The sequence below is a fragment of the Hyaena hyaena genome, unplaced genomic scaffold, assembly GCF_003009895.1.
Source record: "Hyaena hyaena isolate Hyena2069 unplaced genomic scaffold, ASM300989v1 scaffold_5, whole genome shotgun sequence".
In the NCBI taxonomy this organism is placed as follows: Eukaryota; Metazoa; Chordata; class Mammalia; order Carnivora; family Hyaenidae; genus Hyaena; species Hyaena hyaena.
In genome coordinates this window covers 8,093,515-8,112,069 of record NW_024080637.1, presented here as the reverse complement: position 1 = coordinate 8,112,069, position 18,555 = coordinate 8,093,515, and the positions used below count along the sequence as shown (strand labels likewise).

General features: G+C 39.1%; 1 protein-coding gene across 1 annotated transcript; it reads left to right on the top strand.

Annotated features, from left to right (window-relative positions):
* The first annotated feature begins 13 nt into the window (after positions 1-13).
* Positions 14-12,741, top strand: PRPF38A (pre-mRNA processing factor 38A). The gene is made up of 10 exons (XM_039238524.1): positions 14-289; positions 2,586-2,745; positions 4,468-4,589; positions 6,686-6,771; positions 7,330-7,440; positions 10,271-10,383; positions 10,981-11,007; positions 11,113-11,210; positions 11,719-11,767; positions 12,352-12,741. The coding sequence occupies exons 1-10, from the start codon at positions 160-162 to the stop codon at positions 12,392-12,394; spliced, it is 939 nt and encodes a 312-aa protein (XP_039094455.1). The 5' UTR covers positions 14-159; the 3' UTR covers positions 12,395-12,741.
* Positions 12,742-18,555: the final 5,814 nt, after the last annotated feature.

The window sequence follows — 18,555 nt, the reverse complement described above, 5'->3', positions numbered from 1 at the left end:
CAGAAAGAAGTTCCTTCTCTTGCAGCATTTCCGGTATCAAGATGGTGGCCTCAGCTGTTTAGAGACTTCCTCAACCCCTCTGTGTCACTTTGTGGATTTTTTAACCTGGATGTGACGCATTTAAGGAACCGACGGAAGTAGAGCCGAAGGAGTTCTAAAATGGCGAACCGTACGGTGAAGGATGCGCACAGCATCCACGGCACCAATCCTCAGTATCTGGTGGAGAAGATCATTCGGACACGAATCTACGAGTCTAAGTACTGGAAAGAGGAGTGCTTTGGCCTGACAGGTGAGCGAGAGGGCGCGAACCCTTTTCCGCCGCCGTGTGGCCCAGGTCTCCTGACTTGGCGCCTGTACGACTGGCCAAGGAGGTGAAACATAGGGGAATCTGTCACTCGTTCAGAAAAATCTGAGCGCCTGTTATGTACACAGTTTTGTGTTTATCTCTGGGGACACTTGTGAGTCTGCTAGCGCTTTATTCCGAGGGCTGTCTGACTTGGATTCTATGGGCCTTTCCATATTTAATAATAATCTGCTGAGTTCTCAAACATTTGTTGAGCTTGGGGACCCTAAGGTTCTTAAAGGAACGTTAAATACCTGATACCCAATTCATGGTCTTACTGTTCCTAAATCTGGACCATTTGCAGTATTTCCACGCTCGGATCCTAATATAAATATCAGTTCTTCAGAGAACTGGTAGTCTTTAAGTCTTTGAATTCTGGCTCATTTTAGTAGCCCTGTTGCCCAGTGAACCATGGCTTCTTCTATTATAAAATGAGTTTAATAATTCAAAGGGTTTTTCTAAGGGCTGAATGCAACAGTGTACAGAAAGTATTGGGGTACCTGGGTGGCTCGGTTGGTTAAGCTTTCCACTCGGCTCAGATCATGACCTCACGGTTCCTGGGTTCGAGCCACACATCGCGCTCTGAGCTGACAGTGCAGAGCTTGCTTGAGATTCTCTCTCCCTCCCTCTGCCTATGACCCTTCCCCACTCGCCCTTTCTCAAAATAAATAAACTTTAAAAAATAATGTACAAAAAAATTATTTGGTATAGGGGTGCCTGGGTGGTTCAGTGGTTAAGCTTACCACCCTTGGTTTCCATTCAGGTCATGATCCCAGGGTTGATGGGATGGATCCCCTGCCTTAGGTTCTTCTGCTGTCAGCTGAGAGCCTGCTTGGGACTTTCTCTCCCTCTTTGTCCCTCCCTCACCCAAGTGCTCCCGCGGTGTGTGTGCTTTCTTTCTCTCATTCTCTCTCTCTCTCAATAAACTTAAAAAAAAAAAAAAAGTATGGTTACAGGTAATATATTTTAAGAAGTATTCAGCAGTTGTAATGGTGATGCTAGTTGTTGCCTCTGCCATTACTGTTAAGTCCACGTATGCCATTGCTGTTGCCACCACTTCTGTGTGTCCATGGACAAGTCATTGTTTCTCTGAGTCGCTGTTAAATTTTGGAGTCATGTCAATTTTGGGGCCTTTTCTCATTACATAATTCTCTCCATGGATGATCTCCACACTGTAGTTCATCTTATATGTAGATGCCTTCAAATTTATCTCTTCCTCTGAGATCTAAATCTCTTGATTCCAAAACATGCCAACTCAGTATGTCCAAAAGTAAACTCATGATCTGTTTTCCCCCAACACCAAGATTATGTTTCCATCATATAATTTTATGTATCCTGCATCTTCTTTCAACTATTCATCACAATTTCAATTACTTTTCAATGCTTTCTGCCTTGCCAGACTGTAAATTCTGTAAAAATAGTAATTTTGTCCTTCTACTTTATCCCTCTACCTGTATCTCTAGTATGTAGCATCTGGCCATAAGTTGTCAGCTTTAATGTTGAATGAATTAATACAGAGTTTATCCTAAAGGAACTTGGAATTTGATTTATGAGACATTAATGGTGTCTCTCATATTATTTGCTTTGTGTCAGGTAGGCGTTAACATTTGTTTCGTCCATTTGATTCTCACTGTAGCCCTTAAACTTTGTACCTTTATTATTCAGATTGGAACTGAGAGGTTAAAAAAGAAAATGACTTGCCCTAGTTCACACAGCCTTTGATTTTGAAAACACTTGTGAAAGATTATTATCCCCATTCTGTAGATGACAGTTACTCAGGCTCATGTAATTAAAGAGTGGTTTGTTGTTATTTAACTCCTAATCTGGCATTTTTTCGCCAAACATAATGGTGACAAGCATGGACTCTTAGAATGCTTACATGTAAGTCCAGGCCCTGCTACTCTCTGGCTGTGGACCTTGAGCAAGTCACTTTAACCTTTCTTAGCCCTCATTTTCTTTAGCTGAAAACAGCTTCAGTTCAGGAACTTTGGAGCTTGTGAAGATTAAGTGAGATTATATGAAATGCTTAGCAGAGTATCTTGCATATAATGACCCTTCAGTGTATAATGGCTGCTGTTGTTAATATTGTTATTAATACATGCTTATTCACCTAATATGAAATTATTGATTAGTATGCAGGAGTACCAAACCTTGAACCAACTTCTCTCCACTTCACACCGAGAAAATCTGAGCCTAATGTGTCTGAGATGCCACTTTATTTTCTTTTTGTTTTTGTTTTTAGCTGAACTTGTAGTCGATAAAGCCATGGAGTTGAGGTTTGTGGGTGGTGTCTATGGTGGCAACATAAAGCCAACTCCCTTTCTGTGTTTGACCTTGAAGATGCTTCAGATTCAACCTGAGAAGGATATCATTGTAGAGTTTATCAAAAATGAAGATTTCAAGTGAGTGAAATGTTGACTAGTTAATATAAAAGCTTCAATTTCAGTGGTCCAGAATTTGGCTTTGGTTAAGAAGAGCGAAAGCAATGTATCTTATTTCTACAGAGTTCCACTCTAGGATTTTGCTCCTGAGCTCTTGAGTTTGTATTTTGTTTATTCTGATGGTATTAATCTTCTTTACATTCTTAAATAATAACCCCCAACCCCTCGCCCCTGCCACCCAAAAAGCATTTCACAAGTTCACTGAACATATATTAAGCAGAAGTGAGTGCCTGTATGTTGGTAACACTGGATGTTCAAAGGATGAAGAAAACTGCATTGTGTGGTAGACAAATAGGAAAACCTTCATGTAGATGTAGGTTCATGACCAGACTCTGTTGCTTACTGTGTGTGACCTTGGAGAAGTTACTACATTTTCTGTGCTTTACTTTATTTGTCTGTAAAATGGAGATGAGGATACCGACTCAGGATTGTTATGAGAGTTAAAAACAGAGCTGGGGAGCCTGGGTGGTGCCTGAGCCCTGACTTCAGCTCAGGGCATGATCTCGTGGTTATGGGATAAAGCCCAGTGTCAGGGTCTGCACTAAGTGTGGAACCTGCTTAAGATTCTCTCCCTTCCTCTTCCCTTCTCCCCACTTGTGCATTTTCTCTCTCTCTCTCTGAAATAAAATATAAAAATTTATTTTAAAAAGACAGTGCAGTGCCTTTTGCATCGTAAACATCCCAAAAATGTAAGCTGCTCATACTATTTTATTATTCATTCTCAAGGAGCTCACAAAGTATAAGAGACAGACATAATAGCTTATTATGTGCCACCCTCTATTCTAAGGGAGTTACATATAATCATTTAACCTTCACAACAACCTTATAAAGTTACTACCCCTGTTATACAGGGGAGGAAACCTAGGCACAGAGAAATTAAGTAATTTCCTCAAGATCAAATAGCTAGTAAGTGGCAAAGCTGGCTTCAATGTCCACATTCTTTTGTACTTTATTCTGTTTGTCATATAAAGAAACTGCTGAGTTTGAAATGCCTACTAGTTACTCCAACTGGAGATTTGAGTAGGCAGCTGAATACAGGAAAAAAGAAAAGGAAAATAGCTAACTTCTACTAGGTACTTTCTGTATGCTGTATGCTATGCTTAGCACTTTATACACATTTCTCATTAAATATACCAGGCCAGCAAATTAGGCATTATCGTCTCCATTTTACAAGGGTTGAAAAAGTAAGAAACTTGCCTAAAATAACAAAGTTAGTAAGTTAACTTTGTTAAGTCAGAATGGTAACCCAGATGATTTTGACTTTCTCAGAACCAGCATGCTGTGCTGCCTAGCAACAATTTACATATTCACATCTATGTATATTATTTCTTGTATTGTTAGTAAATGTATCTTATATGTTCTGTTGTTAAATTTAGTATCTGATTTGATTCATACGGTAATCCTGTGAGGTAAATAAATTCTATCTTCATGTTACATAGACTCTGAAAGTTGAGCAACATGTCCCAAGTTCCCACAGCAAGTAAGTGGTAGAATGGGAACTTGACCCCAGGTCTCCATATTTTAAGTATCTTTCTGTTAATCCATGTTACCTCTAAAATTGCGGTTTTCTTGTATGCCAAAGAAGAGAAAGAAATTTTTCATCCACTACTGATATGAAAAAAGGCAGGTGTGAAACTCAGTTTTTTAGGATGGACTGTAGTTTCACTGTACTCTGTCTGTCAGGTATGTCCGCATGTTGGGAGCACTTTACATGAGGCTGACAGGCACTGCAATTGATTGCTACAAGTACCTAGAGCCTCTGTACAACGACTATCGGAAAATCAAGAGCCAGAACCGAAATGGGGGTGAGTACGTTGCCAAGTGTTTCGACCTTCCTCTCTGAACCAGTTTTTATTTCACCAGTATCTCTACCTTCACATTGTAACATACGTTGTGAATGTCCCTCTTCATCCATTACACTACCATCTTCATTCAGCTTCTCTACCTCCTGCATGGAGTATTCCATTAGACTTCCTGTTAGCCTTACCCAGTCTGTCCCTGGCTGCCTACCAACTGCATCTTATGTCAGTCTCAGCCTTGCATCATGCGTTGCTTCCACATGTGCTCCATCCCATAAGATCTACCTTTAGAATGATCTTTGTAAAAGCCTTCGCCAAACCTCCCAGTTAGTTTTCCATATGTTACATCATTACAGTTATTTTTAGTTGTGTCTCTTCTAGTACTTTATTTCACACTGCAGTACAGATTAAGTATATTTATACTTCTATAGGAATCCTCTGAAAACCAGTAAGTATATCCAGTGGGGGCAGCTCCATACATTTTACAAAAAGTTATTTTTTATGGTAGAGTGGGATTCAGGGTAATACGATCAAAATATTTTTCTTCTCACTTAGGGTCATAACAAAAGATTAGGAACATTCGCCTTTCCCTTCTAGATGTAACATTAAGCAGTTGGAAAGTTAAGAATTTGGTATTTTACTTTAAGTTTTATTAACTTGTTAATTTGTTTATTGAATGAATACATATTAAGTACCAGTATCCTGCCAGATTCTGTGCTAATACTGAAAATAATATGGTGAACAAGGTGGATATAGTCATGGCCATCATAGTATTATTTATTATTATACTATATTAAACTAAGATGGGGCTTCTCAACTTATTGACAATTTGATCCAGATGATTCTTTGATGTGGGGAGCTGTCCAGCCCATTGTAGGATGTTTAGCCATAATCCCTGGCCTCTGCCCACTAAGATGCCAGTAGCATCCCCATTAGTTGTGGGTGGCAAAGTCGCCCCTGGTTGAGAACCACTGAACTAAGGTAATGTTTATGATAAGAATCCTGAAAAGGCTACTGTTTCATTTACCATATAAGATATATGTTCTAGATATATATATATTTTTTTTTTACAAATAGTTTATTGTCAAATTAGTTTCCACAAAACATTCAGTGCTCTTCCCCACAAGTGCCCTCCTCCATGCCCATCCCTCCTCCCCCCCACATCCATCAGTCCTCAGTTTTTGTCATCATTCAAGAGTCTCTCATGGTTTGCCTCTCTCCCTTTCCCCCACCATTTCCGCCCTTCTTCTCCCCCTTGTTCCTCCGTCAAGTTCCTCCTAATCCTCCTATANTTCCTCCGTCAAGTTCCTCCTAATCCTCCTATACGTGCAAACATATGATCTTTGTCCTTCTCTGCCTGACTTATTTCGCTCAGCATAACACCCTCAAGGTCCATCCATGTTGCTACACATGGCCAGATTTCATTCTTTCTCACTGCCATGTAGTATTCCATGGTATAGATAAAACACATCTTCTTGATCCATTCATCTGTTGATGGACACTTAGGCTCCTTCCATGTTTTAGCTATTGTGGAGAGTGCTGCTATGAACATTGAGGTACATGTGCTCCTATGCATCAGCATTTCTGTATCCCTTGGGTAAATTCCTAGCAGTGCTATTGCTGGGTCATTATATGTTCTATATTTAAAAACATAGTGTGTTCACATAAGAATTTGTACTTCAGTTATACGATCTGTTCAAGAACATCACCCCTATACAATTCAGGACTCTTTGTGCTTGCTTTTGTGTTGGGTCTCCTGCTAATTGGGACAGCTTTATTCATCCCTTTATTCCCAGCTCTAAGAAGAGGCCTTTTACATAGATGGCCTCAGTAAAGGTGAACTGAATGAATGACGGTAAGTGGCGATGACAAAGTTATGAATGGCTATAGTTTGAGCCCGGGTTTGTCAGTAATCCCTTCTCTGTAATTGCCCCACTGAAAAGCTTTAGTAATGAATATGCAGGGAAGGGGAGGCTGCAGAGGATTCACACTTTGTATACCAAGTACTCTATATTTTACATATAGAGTCTTAAACTTCTTTTACTTGTTGGCTATATATAAATTTATCTCCAAGTTGCTTGAGCTTATGATTTTTCTTTCAGAGTTTGAACTGATGCATGTAGATGAGTTTATTGATGAACTGCTGCACAGTGAGAGAGTCTGTGATATCATTCTACCTCGGCTACAGGTAAAAGATAAGGTCTCTTATCAAAGTCACCTTTCTGTCCCCAAGACCAGCAGACAGACAAGTACACATAGCATAAAACACTGGAGCTCTAGGATCTCAGGGGTCCTCTTAGTAAGTAATCTTCATATCTATGAAAAAGGGGATTGGGAGTGAGAGGAAAACAGATAAAGTATTTGAAGAGTAGGGCTTTAAAAGTCAGTTAACACAGTAAGACTTGTTTAAAATATTATATGAAGGAAATTGTAGGATATAAAACAGGAGACTCAGGAGTGGTAGACTGAGATCTTAACCCCTTAAGTATCCTTTATAACCTTGTTCCCTTTCCTAATGATTATCCATGAAGCACCTTTCAGGAATGGGTTTTGCAGAGTATGATTTTAAAACTACTGTTGTAAAATACAAAGGGAAAACATACACTAGGTTGCCTAAAGGGAAAGGCATCTGAAATTGCCTCAGCTGTTGCTCCCTAGTTTTCCTGTCAATCCCAGAAGCCCAGTGTTGGGGCTTCAGGACATAGATGAGAACAAGGCCCTCTAACTCTAATTATGCTTTCTATAGAAACGCTATGTGCTAGAGGAAGCTGAGCAACTGGAGCCTCGGGTTAGTGCTCTAGAAGAGGACATGGATGATGTGGAGTCCAGTGAAGAGGAAGAAGAGGAAGATGAGAAGGTCAGGCACTCAGGAGCTTAATGGTTGGAGGAGGGATAATTATGGGGAATGGGAAATGGTCCTTCCTTGTTTTGTTTTCAGACTCAAATGTTGAACTTTAAAAATACAATAGTCATTTAAGAGTAGGGGCGTTGAATTTAAATAGACTTTGATTCGTATCTCAGCTCTCCATAATCTTGTGCAAATTAATCTGTCTTTTCCTTTGTAAAGCAAGGCTAATAATACCTTTCTCTTAGTATTGTTATGGATATTAATAAAAGGATATATATAAAGTCCTTAGTATAGTATTGGGGCATTATATAATTGCCTCATAGTTGGTAGCTTTTAAATAAATACTTAGGACAAAACTAATAATACTGTTCATAGTTGAACCTATCCTAAGGAGTTAGCCTAGTTAAGAAAAAGAAAATACCTAAGGTGCCTGGGTGGCTCAGTTAAGCATCCAACTTCGGCTCAGATCATGATCTCATGGTCAGTGGGTTAAAGCCCCATGTCAGGTTCTGTGCTGACAGCTTAGAGCCTGGAGCCTGCTTCGGATTCTGTGTCTCCCCTATTCTTTGCCCCTCCCCTGCTCTCTGCTCCCTCTCTCTCTCTCTCTTTAAAATAAACATTAAAAAAAAATTTTTTTAAAGAAAAATAATTACATGGTCATGTTCTTTACTAGTTACAATGCTGAAAAATTTAAAGCAACCCAGCTTTCAGGGAGCACTCAGGTAAACTATTATCAACTCAACAGACTATTCAACAGTCATTGAAACCATTATGAAAAGTACTGTATGTGATAACATAGAAGTGCTTATGGTTAAGTTAGAAAAGAAGGATCTGAAACATTTATGATTAAAATATGTATAAAAAAAGGCAAGCGGGGAAAAAACAAGCGCTAGATTATGGATACTAACTGCAAATGGAAGTGTAGTTCTGAGCCAGTAGGCTCCCTTTAAGGTGAGTACAAAAGGAAACATTCATGAATTGAAAGCCATGCAAGGCTGAGGCGCTCTTCCGTGGTGAGTAAACCAAAACTAGACATTCTGGGTTTTTTTTTTTTCTTTTAAGGTTTATTTGAGTGAGAGAGAGAAAGCACAGGTGGGGTAGGAGCAAAAAGAGGGAGAGAGAATCCCAAGCAGGCTCTGTACTTAGTGCAGAGCCCAATGCAGGGCTTCATCTCACAAATGGTGAGATCATGACTTGAGCTGAAATCAAGAGTTGGACACTTAACCAAAAGAGCCACCTAGGCACTCCTGTTTTTCCTTTTTGATGGAAAATTTCAGTCGTGCTAAAGTGGAAAATGTGCCTCCATTTATCCATCACCTAGCCTCCATAATATCAACTCAGCCATTTTATTTCTTCTATCTATACCAAATTGCCCCCACACCAGTTTTCTTGACCTACATCACAGCTATCCTGTATTTCACCCGTTATTTCAGAAAAGGCCTAACCATGATACCATTATCACCTCCAAACCAACAGTAGTCCCTTAATATCAGATATTCAGTATTGAAATTAAAATTATACTATGTTAACTAACTAGAATTTAAATTAACCTTGAAACAAGGTGGGGGGGAAGTACTCAGGATTCACATATCCCCAATTGTCCTATATTTTTTAATAGTTTGAATTAGTATTCAAATAAGATCCATTAGTATCCAAACCAGGTCATGTTAGTCTATACAGATTTTTACAGTCTGTATTTTTCTGATTGTGTCCTTTGGGGTCACTTACCATGTTCATTTATCCCTTACATTTCCTATAAGCTAATTCTTAGATCTGGAGGCTCAGTTGGATTTGAAGTCCTTAGAGTAGAGCAACAGTACTTCATAGGTACTGGTGTGTACTTCCCCAAGGGTGAGCAAAGTCCAGCTGTCTCTTTTTTTCAAAGTAGGAATCATGGTGCTTAGATGATCTCTGCCTAGACCCATCAATGGTTGTGAAATGGTGATATTCTGATTTCGTTTTTTCATTTGTTACCTGTAACATTGATGTAAATAGAAATCTCCCAAATCAACACTTAATTTTTCCTAGGTACAGTTGATATAGAAGATATAAGTACTTGATTATTTCTCTTTATCAGTTTTTAAAATAATTAGTTGACTCCATAGTATCCTCCCCAGTATGACCAATGCATTTTTGTGCCTGGAAACATTGTGAGCTCATGGATTTAAGCAAATTGGATGTGTTTAGAACCATCATGGTCCTTGCACATGCTGAAGTTGTCCCCGTTGGCTAGTGGGGGGCCCCCAACTTGACTCAGGAGACTGATACAATCATGGTTGTCTCAGGCTCCTTGCTTCTGATACATTCTAGTCATGTCTTGGAAGCTTCTGCCCCAAACCTGAAATTAGCCATTTTTGCAGGGAGCCCATGGTTTCATTTACAGGGATAATGGTGCTTAGATAACCACAGTTTGGGCACTATAAATGCTCATTACTCTGGGTTTGGTGTTTTTAAGCCTTTTCAGTTGGCAGACCTGGAGATTTTTTTAAGATTAAAGTACTACATGAGTTTATACTTTAATCTTCTTGATCTTAACATCTTCATCTTTTCTTTCTCATTGGAAATCCAGCTTAAGGAGATAAGCAGAATTACTTCTCACTATTCTCACATTGTCCCAGAATAGAGGTACCAACACTAGAATAATAGTGGGGTTATTGTAAACAATTCAGTTTTTTCATTTGGTAGTTCTTTTTGTCCTTACAGTTCTCTATGTATTTATTGTTTTAAAGTCACTTGGAGGTGGAAATTGGCCCAGGATGAGGAGGGGAATGTATATATTGCTCCTAAATGGTTTTTTGTAAGTCTCTGCTCATTATTGACCTATCTGTCTCTTTTCCAGTTGGAGAGAGTGCCATCACCTGATCATCGCCGGAGAAGCTACCGAGACTTGGACAAGCCCCGTCGTTCTCCCACTCTGCGCTACAGGAGGAGTAGAAGCCGGTCTCCCAGAAGGTAAGGCCCTACTCATTGGCGTCTTCCAGAGAGACTTTTAGCATGGTAGCAAAGAAGTTTGGACTTCAAGGAAGGAAAATATTCAGATTGTGGAGAATGTTTGCCTAGTATATTAATTGCTATAAAACAACCACCTGCAAAACCTCTGTGGTAGACAGTAACCATTAATGTAGTTCAGAAGGCTATAGTCAGTGATTTGAAGTTGGGCCAGGGTAGGCAGTTTGAGTGTAAGTTCACTCACCCATTTTGTGGTCAGCTATCTGTTGGCTAGTATAGGGTGGCTTTTAAGTAAGATGACAGAGGCAACTCATCTCTTCTCCATATGTCTCATTCTAGGCTAAGTTAAGCATGTTCTCATGGCAGTGGCAGAATTCAAAAGCAGACAGGCTCAGTCATGCAAGTTTCCTTCCAGTATCTGTTTGTATCACATGTGTGAATATCCCATTGGCAAAGCAGATCACATGAGCAATCTCAGAGTGGCAGGATGCTAATAAAAAGCTATAGAACAAAGGGCATGGATAACAGATATAGGACAGTTTTTGGAGTCTACAACTGCAGTGCACCTACTAAGGTTCTTCCTCTTTTCTTCCTATATAGGCGAAGTCGATCACCTAAAAGGAGGAGGTAGGCCTTCAGTTGATTGATTACGAAAGATAGGGTTTTGGGGAAGGGGGGATGCTGTTGTGAATATGCTGTCGGATAAAAGAATCTGACCAGTCATCTCCACAGCCCCTCCCCTCGCCGAGAAAGGCATCGGAGCAAAAGTCCAAGACGGCACCGCAGCAGGTCTCGAGATAGAAGGCACAGATCCCGCTCAAAGTCTCCAGGTATAGCCTTTGGGCCTTTTGCTATTGGTTGTCTTAAAGAAATGTAATTAGCACAGTTAGCCTCCTGCAGTACAGAAGTGCCTGGCTGTATTATTGCTTAAAAGAAAAGGAAATGAACTTAGAATATGAAAGTTAAGAGTTCACATCTTGACTCTTTTACAAGCTTTGCTGAAAGGATGATGAGCTTCAGTTTTTTTCATCTGAAATTATAGGAAGACCATCTGAGTAGTGGTAAATAGTCAAATGTGATGTTTATGAAATCAGTTATAAAGACTTGAATGCATATACAGTGGGTTCAGTTCCTCTGACCACCCCCCCCCAACACACACACACACACACACACACACACACACACAAACACACATTTCAGAGAGGTGCTACCGACAAGAGCTGTCTCTGGCATAAACCAAAAAATTAAGCCAATTAAAGGGATCAGGGGGAAGTGAAAATGACAGTGAAAGAGTAGGTGGGTAGAATACCACTCATCCAGTGGCCCTTTCTTCCCCAGGTCATCACCGCAGTCACAGACATAGGAGCCACTCAAAGTCTCCTGAAAGGTATGGATTGATCTCTGTTTTGACTTAAGAATTTTTTCTTTATCCAGAAATTAAAGCCCCAGTCATAACTAAGTTAGACATGAAGTTTTGTTTTGATGGGGATCTTTAGGAATTTTCCTTTATTACAGGACAAATTGGCCTATTGCCCTGAGAATTTTTAGATCTATATATGCTTTGCGTTCATTTGGTTTTTTTCCTCGTAGGATTGCAGCTTTGGATAGTGGTAAGGGCATGAGTTTTAGTCTCAGGAGACCTGTGATTAAGTCCCAACTTTTAATACTTAACAATTGAGTGACACTGGAGAAAGTCACTTCCATTTGATAAACTTTCATTGGAAACCTCTGTATGCCATACACTGTTAGGTACACCCTTAACTCTCAGAGGCCATTTTCTCAATAGCAAATTTTGAATAGTTAATGCCTCACTCAGTGTTGCTCTGGGGGAGAACACCAAGCACATTTAATAAATACTAGATGTTTCTATCCCCATCACTATCTGCATGCCCCTGTCTTCCTCAGAAGTTTTTGCCTAGCTCCTTTAATACGTGTTAAATTTATTGTGATTTGTATGTGTTACCATTTCAGATCTAAGAAAAGCCATAAGAAGAGCCGGAGAGGGAATGAGTAATGGACTCAAGTTTGGTTTCAGTCCAAATGGCCTCATGTGGATCTGAAGTCATCTGTTTATGGGAAGGATTAAGATCTACTCCGTAGGCAGCTATGAGATATTTTAGCTCTTTTTAACCAAGTTTCTCCACTTTTTTTTTTTTTAATGAAAGAGGTGCTGAGTTTTGTATCGCTCTTTGAATCATAATCCACATTTGAAGGATAGCGCTTCCCAAGGGCTGCTTTTGACCCCTTTGTACAACCAACCTTAAAAGGGATTTCAGGGGTGGAGAGGATGAATGACAAGGAGAGGATGTGGCTGCCTGTTGACCATTTTGCTATTAAATTTTACACATCCAGTTTTCTGTAGTTCAGTTTTGGTTTGCTCCATGATTGGAACTGTTCTGAGAATCCTGAGATTTGCACTGCTGCTATTACACTAAAAATTCAAGTCAGTAAAACCTATCCCCTCCCAAACTTTTTTCAGCAGCACTATGTAGTAATAAGTATGAAAACTGATGAGTTAGCAGCAGCTTTGTAAGAACAGAACACAATCAAATATAAGACTTTTTCTGGATCACTTATTCCAGTTGCATTGAACAGTTCGACAATGGAACTTAACACCTTTTACACAACATTCTTATATAAGGTTTTTTCTTCCCCATAAGCCTTGAATTCTAGGTTATGGTGCTCAGTCTTTGCCTTGAAGACACTGTCATTAATATCCAAGTCTAGTCAGTAGCAGTGGGCCTCTAAGTGTGAAAAGGAGAGGAAAGTATCTAATACCACTCACGGTTTTGACTTCAGTTGCTGAAAATGAGTGCCATTTATTCACAAAATTAGAAAATACAGCAGGAAGAGGGCAAGCTTTAGAGGGGCAGGTGGGTAAAAGTTGTATTGGTAGTAAAAATGATGCATTCAGTTTTACTTGTATAATTACAGACTGCTATGGTGTATCTAGATAAAGCCCAGATTGTTAGAAGTAGGAACTGAAGTTGAGCATAGTGATCTGACCCTGAACTGCAATGTTAAGGTAACTGTGGAAGATGTAGCATTATATGGGTGTTGCCCAGGAAGTGTGTGTTTATGTAAGAAAAGCCAACAACAGAAGCAAAGGCAACACTCAGCACTGGTGAGAGAAAGCAATCCAGTCAACCAACTGAAAATGGAAATGAACCTTTCAGAAAGGTAGAAGACTTAGGAGACAGTATATCAAAGAAGCTAAGGGTTTGAGGATTCAGAAGCAAAATAAAAACTGCAAAGTGTCCATGGGCATTGATAATCAAGACGGTATTGATATCTTTGTTAGAAGAGTTCAGTCTACTAGTACTTAACTTTCCTCCTTTAAAAAGGGTAAAGTGAAAAAAGGAGGCGTCGGGGGGAAGTGATTGGACCTGCAGCTCTGGACCTACCAAGAATTCTGAAGACCAATTGCCTCATAGGATCCAGTTTCTTGGGAAGCCATATCTGGTCACAGGATTAATATTCTTTTGCTTGCTGTTGACCTGAAGGACTTCTGCAGCAATTCTAAAGCATTTTGGGATATTTCAGATTCCACATTCTTCAACGATTCCTCACCTGATAATACTTGAGCTGATAAAAGTTGTCCATAAGAGCTATTATTATTCATTATACAACTATATAAAGGACTGACTTTAAGAATTAAATATAAGCACCTCTATTTATATCTGTTATAGAGTCCTAAAAGTTAGTTCTTTACCAAAGTGACTTGGATGGAAAGAAATGTCTTCAGGCTTAATGACCAATGACTAACCAAGTATGCTGTTGAAATATTCACTTTAAAGTATAAGATTAAGAAATTCAAAAACCTGCCAAAAAAAAAAAAAAAACCCGACAATTTTTAATAATAGAAGTAAGCCGCCTAAACAAACTATAAACTTAAAGCATACTTATTTATTTAGGTATATGGTGAGATCTGAACCAAATTGTAGTAGTACAACCAGACTATAACAAGAAGCAGATTGTTCTTATTTGTTCATTAGTTCTAAGAACTTTGATAAACATTGCAGAGGAGATGAAACTTAAGGACAAACTTTGCTAAAGGGCCATTTCTGTTTGTGTGCTAGCCTACTGGATGAGGCCTTGGAACTGTAACTTTGTAAACCTTTTTTGTAGCCTATATTTGGAAAGATTTTACATTTTACCGCTGTACACATGTATTCTATACTGAAACATTTCAGGAAAAAAAATTATTCCTTATGCGAAATGTATTCTGATATTTCCTAAATAGTATTTTGTGGGGTTTTTAAGGTATGTTTTTAACATTAGGTGCAAAACACTAAAATGATTTTACTTCCCACAATTAATTTGGTTAAATCTTCCAGTATAAGAACTCAACTTAAAAGCTCATTCCCAGGGCGCCTGGGTGGCTCAGTCGGTTGAATGTCTGACTTAGGCTCAGGTTGTGATCTTGCTGTTCATGAGTTTGAGTCCCACGTCAGGCTTTGTGCTGACAGCCCAAAGCCTGGAGCCTGCTTCGGATTCTGTCTCCCTCTCACACTGCCCCTCTTTCACTCGTTCTCTCTCTCTCTCAAAAATGAACATTAAAAAATTTTTCAAAAAAAGCTCATTCTCCTAGCCCCTTTCTGTTATTTCCATCATATAGACCAACCTAAGGTTAAGTAAGCATTATTCAGAAAAGAATGAGCATAGGTGTTGGTCACTCCCTACAGAAAGTTAGTTAACAGGTTCTCCACAGGCTAATAAGGACCATTAACGGGGCGCCTGGGTGGCTCAGTCAGTTAAGCGTCTGACTCCAGTTCTGGACATGATCACAAAGTTCTTGAGTTCAAGCCCCACATGGGGCTCTATGTGGACAGCTCCAAGTCTGGAGCTTGCTGCTACATCTGTGCCTCCCTCTCTACCTCACCTGTGCTCACACTCTCTCTCTCTCTCTCTCAAAATTAAATAACATTAAAAAAGACCATTAACGGGTGCCTGGGTGGCTCAGTTGGTTAGGTATCTGGCTTTGGCTCAGGTCATGATCTAGTGGTTCGTGAGTTTGAACCCCACGTCGGGCTCTGTGCTGACAGCTCAGAGCCTGGAGCCTACTTCAGATTCTGTATCTCTCTCTGACCCTCTCCTGTTCACACTGTGTCTCTGTCTCTTAAAAATGAATAAACGTTAAGAAATTGAAAAAAACAAAAGACGATTAACAAAGTGATGTTTAAATGCAAAGTATACAAGTTCAAGGATGAGATTAAATACGCTTAGTAGAGCTTAAATGAAGATTTTAAAAACTGGACAAATAAAAGACATTATAAAACAACATAAAATAAATATAAGGAATACAGAAAATAGGCTGGAGAAAATAAAAATGGAAAATAATTTTTAAAAGCTATAAAGGTAATAAAACATGAAATCCTACATATGCATAATTAACACTCCTGATGAAAAATGAGCAAATTAAATACCCAGACACAAGAAAATTTTCTTGAAATAATGAAAAATCTATTAAGAAATATCCTGATGAGTGTAAGACACAGGATTACAGGGACACGTAAGCCGAGAAATCAAGTCCTGTACAATGAGGGGGGGGAAAAATCAAGCTGGTCTCAGATCTTAGTAAACTTCACAAGGCAGTGAAGCAAAATGCTCTACAAGTCAGGAAAAGTTGTGACAGATATTTTATACCCACCCAAAGTTGTCTTTAGAACGTAAACAGAAGGGGCACTTGGGTGGCTCAGTCCAACTTTGGCTCAGGTCATGATCTCATGTTCGTGAGTTGAAGCCCTGCATTAAGCACAGAGCCTGGAACCTGGTTTGGATTCTGTGTCCCCGCCACCCCTCCCCTGCTCATGCTCTTTCTCTCTCAAAAATAAACATTACAAAAAATTTGGGGGGCAGGGGCACCTGGGTGGCTCAGTTGGCTAAGTGTCCAACTTTGGCTCAGGTCATGATCTCACAGTTTGTCGGTTTGAGCCTGCATCAGGCTCTGTGCTAACAGCTAGCTCAGAGCCTGGAGCCTGTCTTCAGATTCTATGTCTCCCTCTCTCTTTGACCCTCCCCTGTTCACACTGTCTCTATCTCTCTCTCAAAAATAAATAAAACATTAAAAAAACATTTTTTTAAATGTAAAGGGAATAGACATTCTAATCACTTGGGAAAAAATTGCCTGATAATGAAATTCACCTGATAACAAGAAATTAATCATATTCAGGACTTAGGAAAAAAGCAGTAAAAGGAATGGTAGTAAACATTTTAAAAACTAAAAATAATGGGAAATAATTTTAGGACTCAAGTTAATGTGAACAAAGTATGTGGATTCATTTTTCATAATAGTAGTCATACACTGTTTCTTATTAAAACATAAATGAAAACTAGGAAAAAATAACTCCAGCCTCTTTAATGATTTCTACAATTGCCCTTAATTCTAAGAGAAATCTTTTAGCAGGGCACCTGGGTGGCTCAGTGGGTTGAACATCTAACTTCTCGTTTCAGCTAAGGTCATGATCCCAATGTTTGCGAGATCAAGCCCCATGTCGGGCTCCAAATGAGCGTGGAGCCTGCTTGACTAAGAGTCTCTCCCCTACTCTCTCTAAAATTAAAAATTTAAAAAAAAAAAAAAAAGGAAATCTTTAGAACTACCATAGAAAAAAATTTTAAAGTTGAGCAATTCTTCATTTCACTTTTTGTTAAATCCAAGTAAAATTAATTTGCTATATTTATTAAATCTAGCACAGAAGCCCATTTTTTAAAAACTCGTTGTATGTATGTTTGTCTATGTTTAAGAGAGATGGGGGGTGCCTGGCTGGCTCAGAAGAGCATATAGCTCTTGATTGGGGTTATAAGTTTAAGCCCCATGTTGAATGTAAAGATTACTTAAGTAAACTTTTAAAAAGATAGTTGGAATGAATGAAGTTCACCAGCTATTAATAGTATTATTTCTGGGGCACCTAAGGGCTCAATTGGCTAAGTGTCTGACTTTGGCTCAGGTCAGGATCTGAAGGTTCGTGAGTTTGAGCCCTGAATTGGGCTCTCTGCTGTTAGCACAGAGCCGGCTTTGGGTCCTCTGTCCCGCCTCACCCACTCCCCGCCCGCCCCTCCCCTGCGTTTGGCTCTCTCTCTCTCAAAAATAAACATTAAAAAAAAATAGTATTAAAGTAAACCTGGGACTTAAAAAAAAGTATTTCTGATTGACAGACAATTTCTATACTTTGTTCTTTTATTTAATGTTTTTTAATGAATACATTTAAATTATCCTTCACAAGGGAAAAACTGATTTGTTTGGACTTGTTTAAAGCTATTTTATAAGCTCACCGACACATTTTATATATTTTTGGGGACCACAAAATGGTAACCACCTTCCTAGAGGCAGTTTGGCAATACGTAGCAGGAATCTTAGATCTTTTACACCTTTTTGTTTTACCTAATAAGCCCATATATAAATATATATCTACATATATTTACCATGCTAGAATAATATACACAAAAATAGCTTTTTATCCCATTATCTTATCTAATTTTTAATATATGAGAAAAAAACAGCAAATGTGTCCATCTGTAGGGAACTGAACAAATAAATTACATGGTACAAAATTAATATTCCTACTTTTGAATAATCTTTAATGGCAATGGAAAATACTAATCTCTCCATGTCATTAAACATTATACAAAACATTTCAAAACAATATGGTCTTAAGTGTGGTGTGTGTGTGTGTGTGTGTGTGTGTGTGTGTGTGTGTGTGTGTGTGTACTCTGAAACAGACTGATAATTTTGGCTTTTTCCAACTGCTCTACAATGAATTTGAATTCACAGTCAAAAACTTTTAAGTTTAGGGGCGCCTGGGTGGCTTAGTCGGTTAAGCGTCCGACTTTCGCTTAGGTCATGATCTCGCGGTTCGTGGGTTCGAGCCCCGCGTCGGGCCCTGTGCTGACTGCCAGCTCGGAGCCTGGAGCCTGTTTCAGTCTGTGACTCCCTCTCTCTCTGACCCTCCCCTGCTCACGCTGTCTCTCTCTCTCCTAGAAATAAATAAAACATTAAAAAAAAATTTAAAAAAAAAAAACAAAAACTTCTAAGTTTATAGCTTCTAAGAGAAGTTTAAACTGAGCTGCTGCTGGTATAAGCCACAAACTAAGTAATCTAGTTTTCCACTTGGAATAGTTTTGCCAGTTACTGAGCACTGGTAATTTGCTGAAAGGAGGACAAGTGAGATGCTGAAA

What these genes read in the sequence shown, in the direction of transcription:
- PRPF38A (XM_039238524.1), top strand. Translation starts at nt 160, where the DNA reads ATGGCGAACCGTACGGTGAAGGATGCGCACAGCATCCACGGCACCAAT. An exon ending in AAGAAGAGGAAGATGAGAAG is followed by an intron (nt 7,441 to 10,270) that starts GTCAGGCACTCA and finishes TCTCTTTTCCAG; the next exon opens with TTGGAGAGAGTGCCATCACC. An exon ending in AGAAGCCGGTCTCCCAGAAG is followed by an intron (nt 10,384 to 10,980) that starts GTAAGGCCCTAC and finishes CTTCCTATATAG; the next exon opens with GCGAAGTCGATCACCTAAAA.